Source organism: Gobio gobio (assembly GCF_949357685.1).
Source record: "Gobio gobio genome assembly, chromosome: 12".
Lineage (NCBI taxonomy): Eukaryota > Metazoa > Chordata > Actinopteri > Cypriniformes > Gobionidae > Gobio > Gobio gobio.
In genome coordinates, this window is record NC_137105.1 from 56,507,967 (window position 1) to 56,533,605 (window position 25,639).

A 25,639-nucleotide genomic window follows, 5' to 3' on the forward strand; every position below is an offset into this window, starting at 1 on the left:
ATAAATGTCACTTTTGATCAATTTAATGCATCCTTGCTGAATAAATCTATTCAGTTCTTTCAATTCAATTCAATTCAATTCAAATTTATTTGTATAGCGCTTTTCACAATACACATTGTTTCAAAGCAGCTTCACAGAAAGTGCATTTCATAAATGTACATTGAAAAATGTTAGAAAGAGAATGTTAAAGAAAAATGTTAGGATAAGTTAATCAATCATGTATTATTTTAGGCCATAACAACGCTGGCGTTGAGTCGTCTCTTCACAGGCGTCGAGTCGTCTCATCACAGGGGCATCTGAAGTCTCCATGAGAGGCTGGATACAAACTGGAGCTGACGAACTAGTTACCTCGGGACTAGTGTCCCGAGATAACAACAGAAAAGCAGATGGGAAATGATTAGCATAGCTGCTGTTCAGAATATTAATGCTGTTGGTGCGATTTAACTGTAGTATAAAACTTATTTATAATGTGAATGCTTGGCTAAAGAGATGCGTCTTTAATCTAGTTTTAAACTGGGACAGCGAGTCTGAACCTCGAACAATATCCGGAAGACTATTCCAGAGTTTTGGAGCTAAATGTGAAAATGCCCTCCCTCCTTTAGTGGACTTAGATATCCTAGGAATGACCAGAAGCCTAGAGTTTAGTGATCTTAAAGAGCGCGATGGATTGTAGGGCGATAAAAGATCCGTTAAATACACTGGAGCTAAACCATTTAGGGCTTTATAGGTCAGTAGCAATACTTTGTAATTGATACGGAACTTAATAGGTAACCAGTGTAGAGATGATAAGATTGGTGTTATGTGATCATATTTTCTTGACCTAGTAAGAACTCTAGCAGCTGCGTTTTGGACTAACTGTAGCTTGTTTATTGATGATGCAGGACAACCAGCTAATAAAGCATTACAGTAATCTAGTCTCGAGGTCATGAATGCATGAACTAACTTTTCTGCATCAGAAATAGATAGCATGTTACGTAGCTTAGCAATGTTTCTAAGGTGGAAAAATGCCGTTCTTGTAACATATGAAATATGACTTTCGAAAGACAAGTTGCGGTCTAATATAACACCCAGGTCTTTTACTGTAGTGGATAAAGTGACAGGACATCCTTCCAAGTTAAAGTTGTATTGTGAGAGGTTTTGTGGGCAGTTTTTTGGACCAATGAGTAATACCTCCGTTTTATCTGAATTCAATAGCAGAAAATTACACGTCATCCAGTGTTTAATATCATCAACACACGCTGTCAGTTTAGATAATTTAGCGTTTTCATCTGGGCGTGATGAAATATATAATTGAGTGTCATCAGCATAACAGTGGAAATTAATTCCATGTTTTCTTATAATATTACCAAGTGGCAGCATATATATTGAGAATAGCAGAGGGCCTAGCACGGATCCTTGCGGCACCCCATAGTCTACTGACGTTATCTTTGATTTTTCCCCATTTAGACAGACAAAATGGTAGCGGTCTGATAAATACGATCTAAACCAGTTTAATGCCTGTCCCTGAACACCAGTGTAATTTTGAAGTCGATCTAATAGTATTTTATGATCTATAGTATCGAACGCAGCACTAAGATCGAGTAGAACTAGTATTGAGATACAGCCTTGGTCAGAAGCTAGAAGTAAATCATTTGTGATTTTAACGAGTGCGGTTTCTGTGCTGTGATGCGGCCTGAATCCTGATTGAAATTTTTCATAGATATCATTTTCTTGCAAGAAAGAGCACAATTGAGCGGACACAACTTTTTCTAGTATTTTAGACATGAATGGAAGATTTGATATTGGTCTATAATTTGCTAGGTTATTATGATCTAATTGTGGCTTCTTAATGAGAGGCTTTATGACTGCCAACTTGAATATTCTTGGAACATGACCTAAAGATAAAGACGAGTTAATAATATTGAGAAGAGGCTCTTCCACTACAGGTAACAACTCTTTCAGTAGTTTAGTGGGTATTGGATCTAATAAACATGTTGTTGGTTTAGATGCAATGATAAGTTTATTTAGCTCTTCCTGTCCTATGGTTGTAAAGCGGTGTAGTAGTTCTTGAGGGGCGATAATTGCGGTTGAATCATAAGACATCATTAATGATTGTACATTTACAATTTTGTTTCTGATGCTTTCTATTTTGTCAGCGAAGAAGTTCATAAAATCATTACTACTAAACTGTAACGGAATATTTTGTTCAGGCGATGCTTGTTTATTTGTTAGTCTAGCCACAGTGTTAAATAAAAACCTTGGATTATTTTGGTTATTTTCTATTAGTTTGCGGAGATGCTCAGCTCTGGCTGTTTTTAGGGCCTTTTTATAACGTGACATACTTTCTTTCCATGCGATTCTAAAGACCTCTAAATTAGTTTGTTTCCATTTACGCTCTAAGTTACGAGTTTCTCTCTTGATAACATGTGTAGCACTGTTGTACCATGGTGCTTTATTTTTCTCTTTAACCTTTTTTAATCTAATTGGTGCTACAATTTCTAATGTACTAGAGAAAATGGTGCTCATACTGCTAGTCATTTCCTCTAGTTCATCTGTTTGTTTGGGTTCACTTAGCAGCTGAGACAGATCCGGTAAGCTATTTGAGAATCTATCTATAGTGGTTGGAAGGATTGTTCTGCCTGGCCGATAACGTGGCGCAACATGACAGATTTCAGCAGTACGCAGTATGCAAGTTACCATGTAATGGTCAGTGACATCATCACTTTGTGGTATAATATCTATATCGGTTGGGTTGGTTCCATGTGATATAATTAAATCTAGTGTGTGATTAAGACGATGAGTGGGACCAGTGACGTTTTGCTTGACCCCAAAGGAATTTAATAGATCTGTAAACGCAGCCCCTAACGCGTCATTTGTGTTATCTACGTGTATGTTAAAATCTCCAACAATTAATGCTTTATCGACGTTGACCAATAGATCTGAGAGAAAGTCTGCAAACTCTTTTAGGAAATCAGCATAGGGCCCTGGAGGTCTATATACAGTAGCTAAGGCTAGAGATAATACAGATTTCTTTCTTACATCTAATAGCGTAACATTTAGCACTAGTACTTCAAATGAATTAAACCTGTGACCTGTTTTCTGGGTAACATTAAGAATATCTCTATAGATTGTTGCAACACCGCCGCCACGACCAATCAGACGGGGCTCATGCTTATAACAGTATCCTGGCGGAGTAGACTCATTAAGACCGAAATAATCATTTGGCTTAAGCCAGGTTTCAGTAAGGCAAAGTACATCGAAACTATTATCTGTGACCATTTCATTTACAATAACCGCCTTAGGTGTGAGCGATCTAATGTTTAGAAGACCTAGTTTTAGAAATTGTTTTTGTTCACTAATATTGCGATTTTCTGGTTTAATAACAATTAGATTTTTCCAAGATCCTACAGTAGATTTAATGTTTGACCTCACTAAACGAGGAATAGACACAGTTTCTATATAATGTTCTACATTGGTACTTATGTCAATTAAGTTTGGACAGCATTGTTTTTGTTCACTAATATTGAGATTTTCTGGTTTAATCACAATTAGATTTTTCCTAGATCTTACAGTAGATTTAATGTTTGACCTCACTAAACGAGGAATAGACACAGTTTCTATATAATGTTCTACACAGTTATGTTCAGACACAGTTTCTATATAATGTTCTACACAGTTATGTTCAGACACAGTTTCTATATAATGTTCTACACAGTTATGTTCAGACACAGTTTCTATATAATGTTCTACACAGTTATGTTCAGACACAGTTTCTATATAATGTTCTACATTGGTACTTATGTCAATTAAGTTAGGACAGCAAATACTGTGATTTGGACTTTGACTTACTAGTCATATGATGGCGGTGTGCAGCGCTCTCGAGATGTTGTCCGACAGAAGAGCCGCTCCGATTCTGCTGGGGTGAAGGCCATCAGGACGGAAGAGCCTAGGTCGCTCCCAAAACAGATTCCAATTATTTACAAAGAGCAGCTTCTGTTCATTACACCATGACATTAACCATTCATTTAGAGCAAATAATCTACTGAACTTTTCATGTCCTAGTCGGTACGTGGGAAGCGGTCCGGACACGATGATCGTTGCTTCAGGCGATGTTCTGCGCACCGTCTCGATCAGGCTCCTGTAGTCCTTCTTCAGAACCTCCGTCTGCCGCAGCCTGGTGTCGTTCGTTCCCGCGTGCAGCACGACAGCTCCGATGCGCTCGTCACCGTTCAGGATCTCGGGAACCTGCGCAGCGACATCGAGAACTCGAGCACCAGGAAAGCAGTGAGTGATAACCTTGCCTTTACCTGAGGTAGCGTGGACATGCCGGACGATGGAAGTACCGATGACCACAGCGTCGCGTTCCGTCTCGCGAAGAGGGGAGAAGCGGTTCCGGGTGGAGATCTCGAAGACCGGGAGGGGCGGAGAGGTCCTCGCTCTGGTCCTGGCTCGCGTCTTCCGCTGTGGAAACACCCAGGGTCCATGGCGCTGTGTCGGTGCCGGAGTGAACGAAACCAGGGATGATGATCGCGTCCTGGGTGCTTGGGTCCTGTGCAGAGAAACACGCGGAGTAGACGAGGTCGGAGTCAAAATGTTAGTATCCACTGACTTGTGTGCATCGGCGCGTGATGTTTCAAGCGCCGTTCGCCGCTCTCTCAGCACAGCTTGTCTGTCTAGCAGGTCGCGAATCTGCCTCGCCAACGACTCCAGCTCTAACTGCACCGAATGCAGCTCGAACGTGTCCTCACCTGCACTCAAAGGTAACATTAGACACACATCCGAGTTATTCGCCATTGTAGCAGAAGTGCTACGATGGCGAATTGTAGCTATCAGTGTTTACCGGGTGTAACGTTAAACAAGTTACCACGCGTGCAAGGCTAGCGGGCTACGGCTAGTAGCGGAATTTCGGATATAAGTAGCGATATCAAAGCAATCCGATTGTTTTTTTTTTTATAGAGAATCGTATCGGAGATATGTTCACACGCTGTAAATAATAGAAAGTATTCGTTTGTAAGCGAGTATTAAGAAGAAAATCAAGGATTATGAATCAATTTGACGTTCTTTCCCAAAAAATAAATTAAAAAAAAGTTATTACTGACCCAAAACTTTTGAATGTAGTAGAAAAAAGATTTCAGATAAATACTGTTCTTATGAGCTTTCAATTCATCAAAGAATCCTGAATAAACGATGACCGGTGAACACTTTCCTCTACACCGATCAGGCGTAACATTATGACCGGTGAACACTTTCCTCTACACCGATCAGGCGTAACATTATGACCGGTGCAGTGAATAACACTGATGATCTCTTCATCACTGCAGGGCGTTTGAGCTGAGCGTGCGCAGCTATGCTGGAGATGACCCGTTAGACCCCTGGGATAAGTAAGAACATCTTTAATGTCTTTATTATAGCTCTGATGAAATGATCCCCTCTCTGTCTGTCACTCATGGCTGATCTTCTTCAGTTTGACAACACATGTGCTGCAAATACAAAAACGCGCTGCAAAAAGTTCACAACTCATGCAAATACAAAAACGCGCTGCAAAAAGTCCACAACTCATGCAAATACAAAAACGCGCTGCAAAAAGTCCACACCACATGCAAATACAAAAATGCGCTGCAAAAAGTTCACAACTCATGCAAATACAAAAACGCGCTGCAAAACGTCCACAACTCATGCAAATACAAAAACGCGCTGCAAAAAGTCCACACCACATGCAAATACAAAAACGCGCTGCAAAAAGTCCACACCACATGCAAATACAAAAACGCGCTGCAAAAAGTCCACAACACATGCAAATACAAAAACGCGCTGCAAAAAGTCCACAACTCATGCAAATACAAAAACGCGCTGCAAAACGTCCACAACTCATGCAAATACAAAAACGCGCTGCAAAAGTTCACAACACATGCAAATACAAAAACGCGCTGCAAAAGTTCACAACACATGCAAATACAAAAACGCACTGCAAAAAGTCCACAACACATGCAAATACAAAAACGCGCTGCAAAACGTCCACAACTCATGCAAATACAAAAACACGCTGCAAAAAGTCCACAACTCATGCAAATACAAAAATGCGCTGCAAAAAGTCCACAACTCATGCAAATACAAAAACACGCTGCAAAAAGTCCACACCACATGCAAATAGAGAAACGCGCTGCAAAACGTCCACAACACATGCAAATACAAAAACACGCTGCAAAAAGTCCACAACTCATGCAAATACAAAAACGCGCTGCAAAACGTCCACAACACATGCAAATACAAAAACGCACTGCAAAAAGTTCACAACTCATGCAAATACAAAAACGCGATGCAAAATATTCCAGGCCCGGCGAACTGGCCCTTTTTGCGATGATCTGGATGATGATGATGATGATGATGATGATGATGATGATGATTAGGCTACTTTTAGAGGTAAATTAATATTTTAATTTGCACTACAATAATTTATAGTGCATCACATAACTGACACGCTGTAATAAGATTAGCTAACAAAAAAAAACTTGTATAACACCTATCTGTTCTCATTTCTTTTAACTACGGGCCACAAGGGAAATATTAATATTAGATTAGATTAGATTAGATTCAACTTTATTGTCATTACACAAGTACAAGTACAAGGCAACGAAATGCAGTTTAGGTCTAACCAGAAGTGCAATAGCAGCAAGTGCAGGATATACAACGTTTGCATAAGTGCAGGACATGGATATGTACTGAGTATATATAAATATATCTATAAATAGAGAGATGGTTATTACTATAAACAGAATTTACAGGTGAATACGTACAGTGAATAATATACAGATGGTTATTACTATAAACAGAATTTACAGGTGGATATGTAATATAACACACAGATGGCTATTACTATAAACAGAATTTTACAGATAGAGGTATACAATGATATGTTAGGCTAAAATGAGGAATATGGCAGTGGATTAAGGTAGTGCAATAAATTATGGACAGAAGCTATCCGAAAAAAGTGTAAAAGTGCAGTGGAAAGTGATTGCATATTACGGTTAGAAGTACGGTGCAAAATGCAAATGTAAACAGTTGTTACTGTAAATAACAGTCGGCAGTGCAAATGACAAGTGAAGGCGGATGTGAGGTAGGAGAGTTATCAGTATATGAGGGAAGTGGATCAACGGGGGTTGGAGTTCAGTAAAGAGACAGCTCTGGGGAAAAAACTGTTCTTTAGTCTGCAGGTCCTGGTCCGGTGGATCCTGAAACGCCTGCCGGAGGGCAGGAGAGAAAACAGTCTGTGGGCTGGGTGAGAGGTAGGGATGCACCGAAATGAAAATTCCTGGCCGAAACCGAAAACCGAAAAAGAGGAAACCAAGGCCGAAAGCCGAAAACCGAAACACCGAAAGAAATTATGCCAATTATTAGTACCATTGCATTTATGGCTATGACTGTGTACTAACTTTACTAAAATCAAGGCATTGCAATTGCATAAATTAATATTAAAGTTTCAAAGAATAAATCAATTACAAATTATGCCAATATTTATTTAGCACATTGAAACAATGCACAGTATAAAATAAAATTCAAACTAAAATGTTTAACTTGACCCCACTCATTTGTACATTAAATAATAATGTACAGGCCTACAGAAAGGTTATAAAATTAAATGTTCTCTCATAAAAACAAAGTGCATTTAGGTCTAGTGCATTTAAAATTTTCTCTGTAGGACTACAAGAAAGTGCATTCAGAACAAGTGCAACTGCTTAAAGATACAACTATTTTCTCTGTAGGCCTTCAACATAATAGTGTATCAAAGCACAGACTGCCATAGCCCATATTAACTGTAGAATAGGGATAGCGGAACACAAAACTGACGGTTCGGTACAGCAGTTTAACAAAATGGCTTTTTATTTATTTTTATTGGTTTACTGAAAAAAAGTATCTGTCCTTAAATTAATTAAATTACAACTAAAAGTTTATTGAATATATTGCTCTAAACTATATAGGGAGCCCTTACTTGCACATTAATATTAAAGGTTAACAACAGAGCCCAAACTATTAGCCTAAATTCAGTTGCTATGTATTTTTAGGTCTAATAATCAACACTCAAATAACACAGTACACAAACATGTAAACTTCACATAAGGCAGTTTTTGCAATAACTTCTAAATCTAATTATAAAATAGTTTTTTATCCAATTCGTTGTTGAAATATAATCATTTATACACAGTGTCTGTCATTTTATTTAAACATACATGAAATAATCAATATATCATTAACAGGTTAAGTAGAATATAATGAATATAACGGCTAATATAGGTCATATATTTAGTGAAAGAGTTGATTTCTCTAGTGATCTAACAGCTGTGGACACTGAATGACTCCTGAGGTAAATGTGATGCTACATGATTGTTTAGTTTACAGCAGTTATATTGAGGTCTTTCCGCGGTTGAAACACTGATTGAGCGATTACACTACATGTATACATGACAGTAAGTTGTAATGTATCCTCAACACACCTTAAGCCGCGTTTCCACCGCAGGAACTTTACCCCGGAACCAGGAACTTTGGGGGGGAACTCGGTGTGTTTCGACCGCAGGAACCAGGGTCTAAATGAAGTTCCGGGTAAATATTTCCCCCTCCAAACGGCCCTGCTTGCGAGGTGGGACTTTTCAAAAGTTCGCGAACTTTCGGGGGTGGGACTTGGGCGCTGAACATGCTGATTGGTTGAGCTCTCGCAGCTATTTTTTTTTTCCACCGCCATATTTACAAGTCTTTTGCGAGGTGTGTTCCGTGGGTTTTGCGTTCAGTAAATATTTTTTTTGCAACAATGGAGTTCAACAAAAAATTCGACCGATGGACCGACGACGAGGTTCAGGCTTTATTGAGCATATATGCGGAGGAGGACATCCAGCGGGAACTGGAAACGGCGACCCGTAATGAAAAGGTATACCTGAAGATATCGACTCGGTTCCAGTCACACTGGAAAACAGTGCAGAGAGAAGTTGAAGAAATTAAGACAAGATTACAAGAAATTAAAGGATCATAACAACCGGAGCGGTTCCGACCGGCGTATCAACAAGTGGTATGACCGCCTGGACGCGTTGCTGGGACAGACCGTCCTTTTCTAGGGCAGCGGTAACGAAAGACTCGGCTAGTGCGTTGTTGGAAACCATCCAGGAATCCGAGTGGGTTAAAGGTAAATATATCATCTTGGTATCATCTATTAAACTCGTTGCAGTGTTTAAACACGTTGCAGTAACTTTTTTCAACGTGCTTTTCCAGACGTAACGAGTGGCCCTGATGAATCGCAGGCAACGGAGACCAGCGTGTTTTCCCCCGCGGTCACCAGTACGTTATAAAGCTGACAAAAATGTGTATATATTTAAAAACTGATGTGTAATCCTTTATGGTTTTGTTGTTTTTAATTGTAAACTTAAATTGCCCATGATAAAAATTGCACACTGGGCATTGTTCAAGCTGGGCAAACAATTGTTCATTATTTGTAGTGAAAACACTTTAAATAATTTATTTGTCTTTGCACACTTTTATTTTGATTTTGTAAGAACTAATCTGTCTAAAATAAAGTCAAATGTGTAAAATGTCACTGTGTCTTTAATTTCCACATTCTAACTATACAACCACATTCTAATTGTATTCATATAGTGTAGGAAGCAAATAAAAGGGCTGCTGCTCGCAAGTCTTTCTGAATATGCACATAAACATATCTAGAAAACCCAAATATTATATTTTTAAATGTATAACTATGTGAATGTAGTATAATAACTTATAACCACAACTTAAGTGAAGCCATAAGTGTGGTCCTGCTTCATTTCAAATTTGAGGAAGAAGTCTCTAAAATTATGCATTTAATGAAGCATATTGTAATACTAGTCATGTGAATTTTTTTTTTTGTGAATGTTAAGAGATGTTATTGTGATAAAAAATAAAATACTTGCAGTCTAGTACCTAATCTTTCAACTGCTTAATTCAGTCTATTGTTTTCATTCAATTAACTTTTCACACATCTGTCATGACTGAAACCTCATTATCCTTTTATAGAAAATATTTTGTTTTGGAATTGAGCTATTACAACTCAGATCAGATTTTGGATTGCCCATCATCCCATTTTGCATTCAAATGGTCAAACCAGGTGAAAGTGCACGTTTAAATAAACAGTGTTGGTAATGTGTGTACATAATCAGCAAAAGCAGCGCTGCTTGCATCACCTACACTTGTTATTGTTGCAGACAGTATCGCGCAAAAGTGATTATACTGTCCGTCGGTAACTGGGAGAAGCAGTCGCACGCATTCCCACGTCACCGGACTAATTTGCCTAATCTCCCCGGTACTTTAGACCGCGGTGGAAACGCAGATTGTAGCAGGTCTGGGGGAGAAAAAGTTCCTGGGAAAAAAGTTCCTGGTACAAATAGTTCCGGGTAATTTCGGTGGAAACGCGGCTTTAGATGTTCATTCATGTTTATTCTTAAGGAAGAGATGATCGATCGCGCTCAGAAGATCGCGTTCACACGCGCGCGCCGCCGCCAGATTGAAGTGTGTTCCGCACTTAAAACATGCCCACTGTTAAAGATTGCGTTGGGTTTCACCGTGAAGTCTGGTCCTCTTCTCATGGAGAACATGAGCTCTCGCTGTCAGTGCTTGTGCATGGAACAGACGTGGGTGTTTCTCAGATATACTGAAACACGTCCACACCGCAGACATGTTGCTTCAGGCAAGCACGTGCAGGTCGCGGTTTCTGTTTGCATCATCACAACATTTCGGCCGTGTTGTTTCGGTGATAAAAGTCTTTTGGCCGAAAACCGAAAATGCACTTTAGGGCCATTTTCGGCCGAAAATTTTCGGTGGCCGAATATTCGGTGCATCCCTAGTGAGAGGAGTCCTTGAGGATGCTGGAGCTCGATGCAGGCAGCGTTTCCTCTGGATGTGCTCGATGGCAGGTAGTGGAGTCCCTGTGATGCGCTGGGCAGTTTTCACCACCCGCTGCAGTGCCTTGCGCTCCGCAACAGAGCAGCTCCCATACCACACTGCCACACAGTTGGTCAGGATGCTTTCTATTGCGCAGCGATAGAAGTTCACCAGGATAGCCGAGGAGAGCTGATTCTTCCTCAGTGTCCTCAGGAAGAAGAGGCACTGGTGAGCCTTCTTGACCAGGCTGGAGCTGTTGGTCGTCCACGACATGTCCGCCGAGATGTGGATCCCCAGGAACTTGAAACTGGAGACACGTTCAACAGCCATTCCATTGATGTGGATGGTGTCGTTTGTGCCTCTTGACTCCTTCCTGAAGTCCACGATGAGCTCCTTCGTTTTGGTGGTGTTGAGGAGCAGGTTATTATCAGCGCACCATGTGGCCAAGTGCTGGATCTCCTCCCTGTAGGCAGTCTCATCGTTGTTGCTGATGAGACCAATCACCGTAGTGTCGTCCGCAAACTTGACGATAGAATTAGATCCATACACAGGCTTGCAGTCGGCGGTGACGAGGGAGTAGAGAAACGGGCTTAGCACACAGCCCTGTGGTACACCAGTGTTAAGAGTGATGGATGTGGAGCAGGTAAATCCTGAACGAACATTCTGTGGTCTGTCAGTTAGGAAGTCCAAAATCCAGTTACACATTGAAGTGTTGATGCGCAGGTCTCCAAGTTTGGCTATTAACTTGGTTGGGATGACGGTGTTGAATGCTGAGCTGAAGTCAACAAACAGCATGCGTTCATAAGTGTTCTTATGGTCCAGATGGGTGAGCACAGAGTGCAGTGCCATGGAAACGGCATCCTCTGTGCTCCTATTGCTGCGGTAGGCAAACTGGTGTGAGTCCAATGTGGATGGTAGAGAGTCTTTTAGGTGTTCCAGGACCAGCCGCTCAAAGCACTTCATGACGATGGGTGTGAGTGCTACAGGGCGGTAGTCATTAGGGCACCTCGGGTTAGAGTGTTTTGGCACTGGCACAATGGAAGTGCGTTTAAAGCATGAAGGTACAGCTGCTTGGGCAAGAGACAGGTTGAAAATGTCTGTAAAACCTCAGCGAGCTGCTCCGCACATGCCCTGAGAACACGACCAGGGATGTTGTCTGGTCCAGCAGCCTTGTGCGCGCTGATCCGGCTCAGTGCCTTGCAGACATCTGTGGTGGAGAGTGTGATTGGTGGGTCAGTTGAGGGTTTGAGCTTGGTGGCAGTTTCTGTTGTCTCTTTCAAAGCGAGCATAAAAGTGATTTAGCTCGTTCAGGAAGTTGACATCAGTGGCTGCGGGGGTGGAGTGGGGGGTTTGTAGTCACTGATGGCCTGAATGCCCTGCCACATGCGTCGAGGGTCAGAGTTGGAAAAGTGACCCTCTATCTTTAGCTTGTAGCAGTGCTTGGCCTTTTTGATCCCCCTCTTCAGGTTTGCTCTGGATGTACTGTAGGCTTGTGCATCTCCTGATCTGAAGGCAGTATTGCGTGACTTCAGCAGGAGTCGCACTTCCCTGTTCATCCATGGCTTCTGATTTGGGTATGTGGTGATCTGTTTCTGGGTTGTAACACTGTCATGGTGGTATTGATATGATCCAATACAGAGGAGGTGTAGAAGTCAATGTCTGTGTGAGCACCACTGGTGGCTTGAGAAGTAAACACACTCCAGTCTGTGTGTAGAAACCTTTCCTGGAGTGTGGAATCAACCCCCGCAGGCCACACCTTGATGGTCTTCACTGATGGCTTCACACGGTTGATGAGGGGTGCATATTTGGGGATGAGGAACAAAGAAAGGTGATCTGACTGTCCCAGGTGGGGGAGGGGTGTCGCAACGTAAGCGCCAGCCATGTTTGTGTAAACATGGTCTAAGGTTTTGTTTCCTCTGGTGTGGCAGGAAACATGCTGGTGAAACTTGGGTAGCACTGACTTTAAGTTTGAATGATTAAAGTCACCTGCAACAATAAAAGCAGCTTCCGGGTGATCCGTCTGTTGTTTACTGATGGCTGCATGAAGTTCTTTCATAGCAAGCTTGGCATCAGCATCCGGGGGAATATAGGCTGCAGTTATAATGGTGGAAGTGAACTCCCGCGGTAGATAAAACGGTCTACATTTAACCATGAGAAACTCAAGGTTAGCTGAACAATGACTCCCAACAATAGCAGAGTTTGTGCACCAGGCTTTGTTAATGTAAATGCACAATCCACCACCTCTGGTCTTACCGGAGCCTTCTAATGTTCTATCCGCCCGGAGCGTGTGGCATCCCGCTAGCTCAATAGCGGTGTCCGGTATTCTGCTGTTTAGCCAGGTTTCCGTGAAGATTAGGACGTTACAGTTCAAAAGTTTCTTGCTGTGTGTGATGCTGAGTCGAATCTCCTCCATTTTGTTCACTAGCGACCGTACATTGGCAAGGAAAATACTGGGTAAAGAGAGCCGATGTGGGGTTAGCCTTAGCTTTAGCCTTAGCTTAGCTCTCAGTCCTCCGCGTATCCCCCGCCTTTGTTTACGATCTCGACGCCGCCTGCAAGCACTTCTGCCCGGCCGGGTAGAGTGCATAGCCTCGGGTGTCCTAGCGATCTCAGGAAGGAGTCGAAGATTGTCCATAAAACTGTCGGAAATTCGCAAACCAATATCCAAAATCTCACCACGGGTGTACGATGTTAAGGCACAACTATTCTGAACGAACAGACCCGAGATGAGCAAGAAAAATACAGCAAAATTGCAGAATCTGGAGAGACCCAGAGCCTCGCGAACTACTCGCGCCGCCATCTTGGATTGATGGAAATAGCAGTAAATAACAAGCGACAATTTCTCACGTTGAGTACACGAGCGCGTGTCTTGTTTATTTAGTGAAGCAGAAAACTCAGTCAAAAGGGTGCTGACAAGCGTCCCATATCAACGCGCGTTAAAGGGTTAGTTCACCCAAAAATGTAAATTTTGTCATTAATGACTGACCCTCATGTGGTTGGACACCCGTCAGACCTCCGTTCATCTTCAGACACAAATGAAGATATTTTAGTTGAAATCTGATGCTCTGAAAGGCCTCCATTGACTCAATGGCACGGTTCACTATCAAGACCCTTTAAGGTACTAAAGACGTCGTTACAAAGTCCATCTCACTACAGTGGTTCTAAAATAACTACGAATCGGCGACAATAGTTTTTGTGCGCAAAAAACCCTAAATAACGCCTTACATAGTGACGACGATTTCAAAACAAAGCATCATGAAGCTTCGAAGCGTTATAATTCAGCGAGCCGAATGATGATTCGGATCGCGTGTCAAACCGCCAAACTGCTGAAATTTGGCGATTCAAACCGCTGAATCGACTCACTGATTCATAACGCTTCGAAGCTTCATGATGCTTTGTTTTGAAATCGTCGTCACTATGTAAGTCGTTATTTAGGGTTTTTTTGCGCACAAAAACTATTGTCGCCGATTCATAAAGTTATTGTAGAGCCACTGTAGTGAGATGGACTTTGTAACGACGTCTTTAGTGTCTTTTAAGGGTCTTAAGAGTGTAGAGTACCATTGAGCCAATGGAGGACTTTCAAAGCCATCAGATTTACACTAAAATATCTGTTGCGAAGATGAACGGAGGTCTGACGGGTGTCGAACGACATGAGGGTAAGTAATTAATGACAGAATTTTCATTTTTGGGTGAACTAACCCTTTAAGCACATTTAAAGGGACCGCGGTCCCTGAACAGTCATGAACAAACACGCTAACAAAGTACTGCATTTATACAGCGGTGTATAGAACAGTGTATAGAACTACGTTTGACCTCAAAGGTGAATTATGTAAGCCACATTCACTACATGCGTCCCCCCAGAATTCACCATATCAGGAGAAGAACCAAACAGTCAACGGGGAGGTGGGCGTATCAAACGGCCACAACGGCTGCGCTGTATCAGGGGTCGGGGAGACCCCTCTGCAGCCGGTGTCTTGTCATGACACAAGTGTGGGGCATGGAGTGTGAGAGGCTTGGGAGGGAAAGGAGCAAGGGGCTGGGCCAGATCAATGGGCCTCGCCACGTCCAAGTGAGCCGGTTTGAGGCGGTCGATGGAGAGTCGCTCCGGTTTGCCGCCCCTGTCCGCCACAAAATGTTTACCCCCCGTCTCCAGAACCCGGAATGGGCCCTCGTAGGGCGGGCGTAGCGGTCCCCTGTGGGCATCATGGCGAATGAAAACATAGTCAGCCGTCTGAAGTCCAGCGGGGATGTGTGACCGAGGGAGGCTGTGCCGGGAAGTAGGAACAGGTGCGAAAAGCCTTGCATTGTCCAGTAAAGTAGACCGCTGGAGAGTAGCAGACCAAGGATCCGTGATGCTCGGAACAAAATCCCCTGGTACTCGCAGCGGCTGTCCATAAACAAGCTCTGCGGATGAGGACTGAAGGTCCTCCTTTGGCGCAGTCCTGATGCCCAGCATCACCCACGGGAGCTTGTCGACCCAGTTGCTGTCTTTGAGGCTGGCAAGCAGGGCAGCCTTCATCGACCTATGAAAACGTTCACAGAGTCCGTTAGCCTGCGGGTGATATGCGGTCGTGCGGTGGAGTTTCACTCCGTGGCTCTGTGCGACAGCATCCCACAGCTCAGACGTAAACTGTGCGCCTCGGTCAGAGGATATGTCTAGTGGTCGTACCGGCACCTGATGATATCCCCGGACGAGGTATCGGTTGGGTGCCGTTGCCTCATTAAGCCGCCTGTAGTCGCCACACAGCCGCCGCCAGGTTTGGGGCCGATGTGGAGGGGTGAAGCCCACGGACTGTCGGATTGGCGGACTATGCCCAGGCGTTCCATGTTTGCAAACTCAGCCTTTGCAACGGCGAGCTTGGTTGGGTCGAGGCGCCGAGCGCGGGCGTAGACGGGTGAACCAGTAGTGGTGAGATGATGCTCCACACCATGCTCACGGCAGATGCAGAGAAAGTGGGCTGAGTGAGGGCTGGGAAACTGGCAAGTAGACGGTGGAAATCATCAGAAACTGAAAGCATGGTAGACAGCCGCATAAAGTCGGCCCCACTGAGCGTGCATGTATACGAGCAAAATGTGACAGCGTTAATCAAACAACGTTTTTTTACATCCACCAACAGTCCATGTGCACACAAAAAATCTGCGCCGAGGAGGGGGACGGCAACCTTTGCAGTAACAAAGTCCCAGCCGAACTGCTGTCCTCCGAAACATAATTCGACGTACCTCGTTCCATATGTGCGGATGGGGCTACCATTGGCAGCTTCCATAGGAGGGCCGTGGCTGTCGGTCACCATGTCCAAACGGGATGCAGGCAGGACGCTCCTGTGCTCCCGTGTCGCACAGAAAACGCCGTCCAGAGATGCTGTCGCGGATGAAGAGCAGCCTGCCTACGCGGCCGACGCTCATGGCCACTACTGAGCGCCGGCCCTGGCGTTTCCCCACCCACCGAAACTGCATGGTGGGCGACATTTGGTTGCCTTGGTTCCAAACTTTGCATGGTAGAAACACAAGCCTGAAGGTTGTTGGGGGCCAGAAAACTGCTGCCGACGAGAAGTGGCTGCTGCGATGAGACATACAAATACATACATTTTGGTTAAATAGTGTTATCAGAACATGTTCAAGAAGAGCTCTCATCGCTGACTTTTAGTTTCACTTTCTGCAGTGAATAATTAATTGGGATTTGAGTCATAAAATAAAGTAAATTATAAAATATATATATTATTTATTATTAATAATATTTTTTAACACAAAATAATACCCCAAATCGTTTGTCCTGGCGCCGGGACTGGCATACCAAACCGAAAGTGTTAAGGGAACACCAACAATTGACGAACATTAGTCTTCGGTGGGGTGCAGCTGAAAGTGTTTGATTGTTTATTTGAACATTCTGATCGTATGTGCATCATGAGCAGGCCTATTTGCAGCTGCGTTTTTGTATTTGCATGTTGTAAACTTTTGCTGCGCGTTTTTGTATTTGCATGTGTTGTGGACTTTTGCAGCACATGTGTTGTCAAACTGAAGATGTTTTTTCTATTTGCATGTGTTTTCTTCATTTGCAGCGCGTTGAGCTGTCTCGGCCACCGTATTAATGTCTTTATTATAGCTGTGATGAAATGATCCCCTCTCTGTCTGTCACTCATGGCTGGTGTGTGGCAGATTTGTTCAGTTTCTGGAGAGCAAGCTGTCAGTGGAGGAGAGGAAGGGATTGTCTGTGGTGCTGGAGCGCATTGTTCAGACCTTCCTTCAAGATGAGCGGTACCACAACGACCCGCGATACGTCGCTCACTGCGTCAGATGTGTAGGTGCACTCTTGCTCTCTCACACACACACTTCTGAAGGCAGGATCTGGCTCTGTGAGATGAACACACACCTGCCTCTCTCTGTCCAGGCCAATTTCTACAGCGACCCGATGGAGGTGTACAGCCATCTTCACGGCCGAGGCGTGGGGACGCAGGCGGCGGCGCTGTATATAGACTGGGCTCATCAGTTTGAGAAGAGAGGGCAGCTGTCCCAGGCTGAGATGGTGTACCAGAGAGCGCTGGAGAACAAGGCTCAGCCGCAGGACAGTGTGATGCAGCAGCACAGGTGAGCGACACTGAGCCTCTCCATATCCATATTCATATTCTGATATTACCATGACCTTTTATATATCAAAAGCTCAAGGGAAAGTTGATTTCTCAACTCATGACCCTTTTAACCAATGAACATTAAATGGTTAGTTCACCCAAAAATGAAAATTCTGTCATTAATTCCTCACCCTCATGTCGTTCGACACCCGGCAGACCTCCGTTCATCTTCAGACACAAAAGAAGATATTTTAGTGTAAAGCTGATGCTGAGAAAGGCTTCAGATAGGCCTCCATTGGCATTCAGTACATTTACACTCACAAGACCCATAAAAGGCACTTAAAACATCGTTACAAAGTCCATCTCACCACAGTGACTCTACAATAATTTTATGATGCGACGACAATAGTTTTTGTGCGCAAAAAAAAATCAAAATAACGCCTTTATCCAACTTGTTCTTGTCTTCCGTGTGTGCCTCCACGACGCATGCGTGAGAATATGAGCAGATCCGGCGTTCGGGAATCCATGAAATGCTCACTTTAGCCCCATTTTGAGAACTACACCGAGACCTAAAGCACGATCAGTGTAGAATTCAACAGCTGAGATACGCACGTCTTCCTCTGCTCGTGAACAAATCTCTTCTGGGTCATGTGTCCGAACGCCGGATCTGCTCATATTCTCACGCATGCGTCGTGGAGTCACACACGGAAGACAAGAACAAGTTGGATAAAGGTGTTATTTAGATTTTTTTTTTGCGCACAAAAACTATTGTCGTCGCATCGTAAAATTATTGTAGAGTCACTGTGGTGAGATGGACTTTGTAACGACGTTTTTAGTGCCTTTTATGGGTCTTGTGAGTGTAAATGTACTGAATGCCAATGGAGGCCTATCTGAAGCCTTTCAGAGCATCAGCTTTACACTAAAATATCTTCATTTGTGTTCCGAAGATGAACGAAGGTCTGACGGGTGTCGAACGACATGAGGGTGAGGAATTAATGACAGAATTTTCATTTTTGGGTGAACTAACCCATTAAACACCTGACTAAACATGCATCATCGTTTTAAAATGCCCTCGTTTTCACAGTCCTCACTACAACGCGACAACAAAAATTTATCCACTTTGGGAGCGTTTTCAACGCATGTGTTCGGTCATAATTTAATTCAACACAAAATCAAACATTGAATGCGTAGAGGCGGTAGAAATGTAACGACACAGATTACAATCACAGGAAGTGGTGAATAATGCACGCATCGTGATGTGTTTGCAGGCTCTTCCAGGGCCGGATGAGCGCTCCGACTGCAGCATCAGGTACAGTAACTCTACACATCTCTACACCGCTGTACCACGAGCCGTAATCCTCACACTTCTGCCTCTTCATCTCTCAGATCCTGTGCGGCAGCCGCTGCAGAGCTCACAGCTGGTCAATCAGAACCCTCGACAGAGAGAAGCGCTTCAGCCACAGGCCAAGGTACAGCCGCACCAGAACACTTCATGAGGCCCGTGGGCTTATTTTACCAGGCTTTTGATTTCATTAGTGATGTTGATCAAGCTTCTTGTCAAACATTTCTTATCATAACGGGCCATATGCATATCCAGTAGTCATGTATGCACTTTACTCCAACTCTTTTGAAGTCACATGATGCTGTGTGTGAGAATCAGACCCATATTTACTGAATGTTTTGTTGAAAGCTTCAGACGTGCTGCAGTTTCATGGATCAACACTGATCTCAGATTCTCTGTGTACAGTAGAAAGTCCTGCGTCCAACATGAGGCTGAACATTAACAGTGTTTGCATTTCAGTGTTCAATTTAACAAAATTGTTACCAAAATGAACTTAAAAGCCACCAAAATGAACTAAATTGTTATTAACTAATAAAAGCCACCAAAATTAACAAAATTGCCATCTAAATGAACTTAAAAGCCACTAAAATTAACTAAATTGTTATTAACTACAACCCCAAATCAGAAAAAGTTGGGACAGTATGGAAAACGCCAAAAAAAAAAAAGTGATTTCTAAATTTACTTTGACTTGTATTTCATTGCAGACAATATGAACACAAAATATTTCATGTTTTGTCTGGTCAACTTCATGTCATTTGTAAATATGCATCCTTTCCTGTCATTCAGACCTGCAACACATTTCAAAAAAAGTTGGGACAGGAGCAATTTAGGGCTAGTGATGAGGTAAAATGGTTAAATAATGATGTGATTTGAAACAGGTGATGTCAACAGGTGATTGTAATTATGATTTGGTACAGAAGCAGCATCCAAGAAAGGAGCAAAGATGGTACGAGGATCGCCAGTTTGCCAACAAATACGTGAGAAAATTATTGAAATGTTTAAAAAGGAGGTCACGTGATGCAGCCGAGCTAGAAGGACGCGTTCCTGGATGCTCTCTGAGTCTTTATTCTTAAAACACTCTTAACCCTTCAAAAAAAAAAGAAAGACTATTCTTTTACTCTGATTGATCTACCGCGTAATGGCTCTGAGATCTAGAAATAAGCAAACTAACTCGACGAGTGCACATACTTCTTCGCGCGAGAAGGAAGACCAACAACAAGAAGCTAGCATCGGCAAGATGGCGCACGGACAAGCACAGCCTACTGGGGACTCTCTTATACTTCAAGAGATACGAAGTGGGAACCTGGCCCTTTCCAACAAGCTGGATACCGAAACGGCAGAGATTAACGAATCCATATCGGGGTTAAAGTCTATGCTTGATAATCTGACATCACGCGTCACTGAAGCGGAAGATCGCATCGGGGCAGCGGAGGATCAGGTCGCCGAACTGGATTCTCGAGTGATCAAGTTGACTAAGGACAATGAATATTTGATGGAGAAAGTTGAATCACTTGAGAACTACAGCAGACGTAATAATATCCGCGTTCTTAACGTGCGTGAAGGCTGTGAGGGGAGTGACCCGGTCACTTTTTTCGCCAATTGGCTTCCGACGATATTGGGTCAAGAACACTTTCCCGAGCCGCTAATAATAGACCACCTGCGGAGGGAAGACCCAGGGCTGTGTTGATACGCCTACTGAAATACCAAGATCGAGAGAAGATACTCCGTACGGCAGCAAAATTATCTAGGGAAAGCAACGGCCCCATATTGTATGAGAACTCGCCGGTGATGTTTTTTCCCGATTTAAGTGCCAACTTGGTGAAGCGCCGAAAGGAATATGATCGGGTAAAGAAAGAGCTGACGTCCAAAGGTATTCAGTTTGCGTTGCTTTATCCTGCTACCCTGAGGGTAACGCTCTCAGATGGGAAAAAGAAAACATTTAAAACGCCAACAGAAGCGGCAGCGTTTGTGAGAGAGAACACTTGAAAACTGAAGAGAAGAGCAAATAAGTGACCTGATGCACCTTCTTAACCTTAGCCATTGTGCAAACTGTAAGACACCACAATTTTATGACATTGTTCTATGTTAACCTTCTTGAAGGGTTACCTTATTATAGTCAGTTCTACGTTAGAGTGTTTTATATAATATTCTATATTATATAGCGGAGAGCCCCTGGGGGGCAGAAGACTTTAGATATAAGATAGATTAGTTGTTCACGGATACAAGACCTTTATAGATGAAGGGAGGTGTGCCACATTTTTTGAAGATGGCACTAGGGGGTTCTAGTTCGTTTTTGGGTAGTTTTCTTTTTTGTTTGGGTGCTCCATTTATTTGTTGCTTACATTTTCTCTGCTTATGGTAATATTGTGAGAGGTCGAATAAAGCTCATAAATAGAAAAGAACATAATGGATAGAGTATTGAAATTTGTCAGTTTTAATGTGAAAGGATTGAATGGGCCGATTAAAAGAAAAAGGATTTTGACATATCTTAAAAAGTTAAAAGTAGATTTAGTTTTCCTACAAGAATCTCACCTCACTGCGCAGGAACATAAAAAATGAAAGAGAGAATGGGTGGGGCAGGTAGTGTCATCTTCATTCAATTCAAGAGCCAGAGGAGTAGCCATTTTAATAAATAAAAATACACCTTTGGAAATACTTGATACTGATATTGACTACACAGGACGCTATGTTTTTGTTAATTGTAGAATATTCTCAGAACAATGGTCACTCCTAAATTTATATGCACCTAATTATGATGATGAATTATTCATGCAAAATATGTTTCTAAAGGCTGCGGGGGGACAACAAAACATACTTATAGGAGGGGACTTCAACTTTTGCTTAGATCCTATAATGGACAAATCAACAAAGGCCATCTCAAACTCAAAAGCAGCCAAGACCACTCAAACATTTATGAAAGATCTAAATTTAATAGACATTTGGAGGCGGATGCACCCTCAAACCCGGGATTATTCCTTTTATTCTTGCCCTCATAAATCTCATACTAGAATCGATTTATTCTTAATATCCACCCAATTATTCCATAGAGTATTAGACTCTGAATATTTATCAAGAACGTTATCGGATCATTCACCACTGACTTTGTCCATTTTGTTTACAGATAAACCCAAAACACCATATAGGTGGCGCCTTAATCCCACTCTCCTTCAAAGAACTGATTTATGCACATTCATAAGAGACCAGATTAAATTGTTTTGTGAAATAAACTGTGCTTCCTCCCCTGATAGCTTTATTTTATGGGATACGTTGAAAGCCCATCTGAGAGGGCAAATAATCTCCTTTACAAAAGGTCTGAAAAAGCAACACACCGAAGATATTGACAAATTAGAAAAAGAAATCTTACTCCTAGAAAAAGATTATCAAAGAAATGGTTCTTCTGACACATATCAATCCTTAGTTCAGAAAAAACTCCAATACAACACATTAGACACTTACAAAATTGAAAGAGCCATTTTAAGAACTAGGCAGAGGTATTATGAATTGGGAGAGAAAGCACATAAAGTATTATCCTGGCAACTGAAAGCAGAGGAAAACGCTAGAAATATTAATGCTATTCAAACTGAAACAGGATCGATCTCGTATAGTCCAACAGAAATTAATGATACATTTAAACACTTTTATTCAAATTTGTACAAGTCAGAGTTACCTAAAGATTTGACCCATATAGACAATTTTCTATCTAGAATCGAACTACAAAAAATTAGTGAAGAAGATAAAATAAATTTGGACCTCCCCTTCACGCAGGTAGAAATAATAAAAGCCCTCAATTCACTTCAATCTAATAAATCCCCAGGAGAAGATGGTTTCCCACCTGAATTCTATAAGGAATTTAAAGATTTACTCACCCCACTGATTATGGATGTAATAAACCTTTCATCTAAGACACATAGGCTTCCCGAATCCTTCACGACACTCCAGTGTAGATCAGCTGTTCACACACAGCACACACACACACACACACACACACACACACACACACACACACACACACACACACACACACTCCAGTGTAGATCAGCTGTTCTCTATGTGAATATATAGTAAAGTGTGATTTATTCCTGTGATCAAAGCTGAATTTATCATCATTACTCCAGTCTTCAGTGTCACATGACCTTCACTAATCATTCTCATATGAGGATCTGATGATCAACACATTTATGATTATCATAGTTTATTTCAGGATTCTGTGATGAAAAGAGAGTTAAAAAAACGCATTTATTTTAAACAATCTTTTGTAACATTATAAATGTCACTTTTGATCAATTTACAGTATTTCACTATTGCTAAAACACTAAAGCCCATTCTCTGAACCCAATGCTCAGTGGCCTAAACCCATTTGTCAAATCAGTCACTTTGTAGGCAAAACCTTAAACAAGTTCAGGTAGTTCAGACACTGTTTGCAAATCTCATCCACTCTTTTTGCAAAACTCTAAACACATTCTTACTCACTAAAACACATTTTGCACTGTGTTGCAAAATGTTACATACATGTGGCAAAAGTTAAACACAACTACAACACAGCGGCCATCATTTACACACAACAACTCAAAATTGTTCACACTTGTTTCTAAAGATGTGATCAGATCAGTTGTGTAGAATATAAGCCAGTTCAGAGAACACAGGTGGACCAGAGGAGGAAGAGGAAGAGGAAGAGGAGGAAGAAGAGGAAGAGGAGGAAGAAGAGGAAGAGGAGGAAGAGGAGGAAGAAGAGGGAGAGGAGGAAGAGGAGGAAGAGGAGGAAGAGGAGGAAGAAGAGGAAGAGGAGGGAGAGGAGGAAGAGGAGGAAGAGAAGGGAGAGGAGGAAGAGGAGGAAGAGGAGGAAGAGAAGGAAGAGGAGGAAGAGGAGGAAGAAGAGGGAGAGGAGGAAGAAGAGGAAGAGGAGGAAGAAGAGGAAGAGGAGGAAGAAGAGGAAGAGGAGGAAGAAGAGGAGGGAGAGGAGGAAGAGGAGGAAGAGAAGGGAGAGGAGGAAGAGGAGGGAGAGGAGGAAGAGGAGGGAGAGGAGGAAGAGAAGGAAGAGGAGGAAGAAGAGGGAGAGGAGGAAGAAGAGGAAGAGGAGGGAGAGGAGGAAGAGGAGGGAGAGGAGGAAGAGAAGGGAGAGGAGGAAGAGGAGGAAGAGAAGGAAGAGGAGGAAGAGAAGGAAGAGGAGGAAGAAGAGGGAGAGGAGGGAGAGGAGGAAGAAGAGGAAGAGGAGGAAGAAGAGGAAGAGGAGGGAGAGGAGGAAGAAGAGGAAGAGAAGGGAGAGGAGGAAGAGGAGGAAGAAGAGGAGGAAGAAGAGGAAGAGGAGGAAGAAGAGGGAGAGAAGGAAGAAGAGGAAGAGGAGGAAGAAGAGGAAGAGGAGGAAGAAGAGGAAGAGAAGGAAGAGGAGGAAGAAGAGGGAGAGAAGGAAGAGGAGGAAGAGAAGGGAGAGGAGGAAGAAGAGGAAGAGGAGGAAGAAGAGGAAGAGGAGGGAGAGGAGGGAGAGAAGGAAGAGGAGGAAGAGAAGGGAGAGGAGGAAGAGAAGGAAGAGAAGGGAGAGGAGGAAGAGAAGGGAGAGGAGGAAGAGGAAGAGAAGGGAGAGGAGGGAGAGGAGGAAGAGAAGGAAGAGGAGGAAGAGAAGGAAGAGGAGGAAGAAGAGGGAGAGAAGGAAGAGGAGGAAGAAGAGGGAGAGGAGGAAGAGGAGGGAGAGGAGGAAGAGGAGGAAGAGAAGGAAGAGGAGGAAGAAGAGGAAGAGAAGGAAGAAGAGGGAGAGAAGGAAGTGGAGGAAGAGAAGGAAGAGGAGGAAGAGAAGGAAGAGGAGGAAGAAGAGGGAGAGAAGGAAGAGGAGGAAGAAGAGGGAGAGGAGGAAGAGAAGGAAGAGGAGGAAGAAGAGGGAGAGGAGGGAGAGGAGGAAGAAGAGGAAGAGAAGGAAGAAGAGGAAGAGAAGGAAGAGAAGGAAGAGGAGGGAGAGGAGGAAGAGGAGGAAGAAGAGGAAGAGGAGGAAGAAGAGGAAGAGAAGGAAGAGGAGGAAGAGGAGGAAGAGGAGGAAGAGAAGGAAGAAGAGGAAGAGAAGGAAGAGGAGGAAGAAGAGGGAGAGAAGGAAGAGGAGGAAGAAGAGGGAGAGGAGGAAGAAGAGAGAGAGGAGGAAGAGGAGGAGGAAGAGAAGGAAGAGGAGGAAGAGAAGGAAGAGGAGGGAGAGGAGGAGGATGAGGAAGAAGAGGGAGAGGAGGAAGAGAAGGAAGAGGAGGAAGAGAAGGAAGAGGAGGAAGAGAAGGAAGAGGAGGAAGAGAAGGAAGAGGAGGGAGAGAAGGAAGAGGAGGAAGAGAAGGAAGAGGAGGAAGAGAATGAAGAGGAGGAAGAAGAGGAAGAGGAGGAAGAGAAGGAAGAGGAGGAAGAAGAGGGAGAGGAGGAAGAGGAGGAAGAGGAGGAAGAAGAGGGAGAGGAGGAAGAGGAGGAAGAGGAGGAAGAAGAGGGAGAGAAGGAAGAGGAGGAAGAAGAGGGAGAGGAGGAAGAGGAGGAAGAGGAGGAAGGAGGAGGAGAGGAGGAAGAAGAGGGAGAGAGGAAGAGGAAGAAGAGGGAGAGAAGGAAGAGGAGGAAGAGAAGGAGAGGAGGAAGAGAGGAAGAGGAGGAGGAGGAAGAAGAGGAAGAGAAGGAGGAAGAGGAGAAGAGGAGAGAAGGAAGAGGAGGAAGAGAGGAAGAGGGAAGAGGAGGAAGAGGAGGGAGAGGAGGAAGAGGAGGAGAGGAGAGGAGGAGAAGGAAGAGGAGGAGAGAGGAAGAGAGGAGGAAGAGGGAGAGAAGAGGAAGGAGGAGGAAGAGGAGTGAGAGGGGAGTGAGGAGAAGGAAGAGGAGGAAGAGGAGGAAGAGGAGGAGGAGGAAGAGGGAG

General features: G+C 43.3%; 1 protein-coding gene across 1 annotated transcript in view; it reads left to right on the forward strand.

Annotated features, from left to right (window-relative positions):
• The window catches only part of LOC307135153 (mitotic checkpoint serine/threonine-protein kinase BUB1-like), a 30,818-nt gene that overhangs the window by 934 nt on the left and 4,245 nt on the right, over window positions 1-25,639 (forward strand). Inside the window, exons 2-6 of the mRNA XM_079831358.1 lie at window positions 5,301-5,360; window positions 17,029-17,170; window positions 17,261-17,457; window positions 18,707-18,747; window positions 18,825-18,907. Coding sequence (XP_079687484.1) covers window positions 5,301-5,360; window positions 17,029-17,170; window positions 17,261-17,457; window positions 18,707-18,747; window positions 18,825-18,907 — 523 coding nt within the window. The remainder of the gene's footprint in view (window positions 1-5,300; window positions 5,361-17,028; window positions 17,171-17,260; window positions 17,458-18,706; window positions 18,748-18,824; window positions 18,908-25,639) is intronic.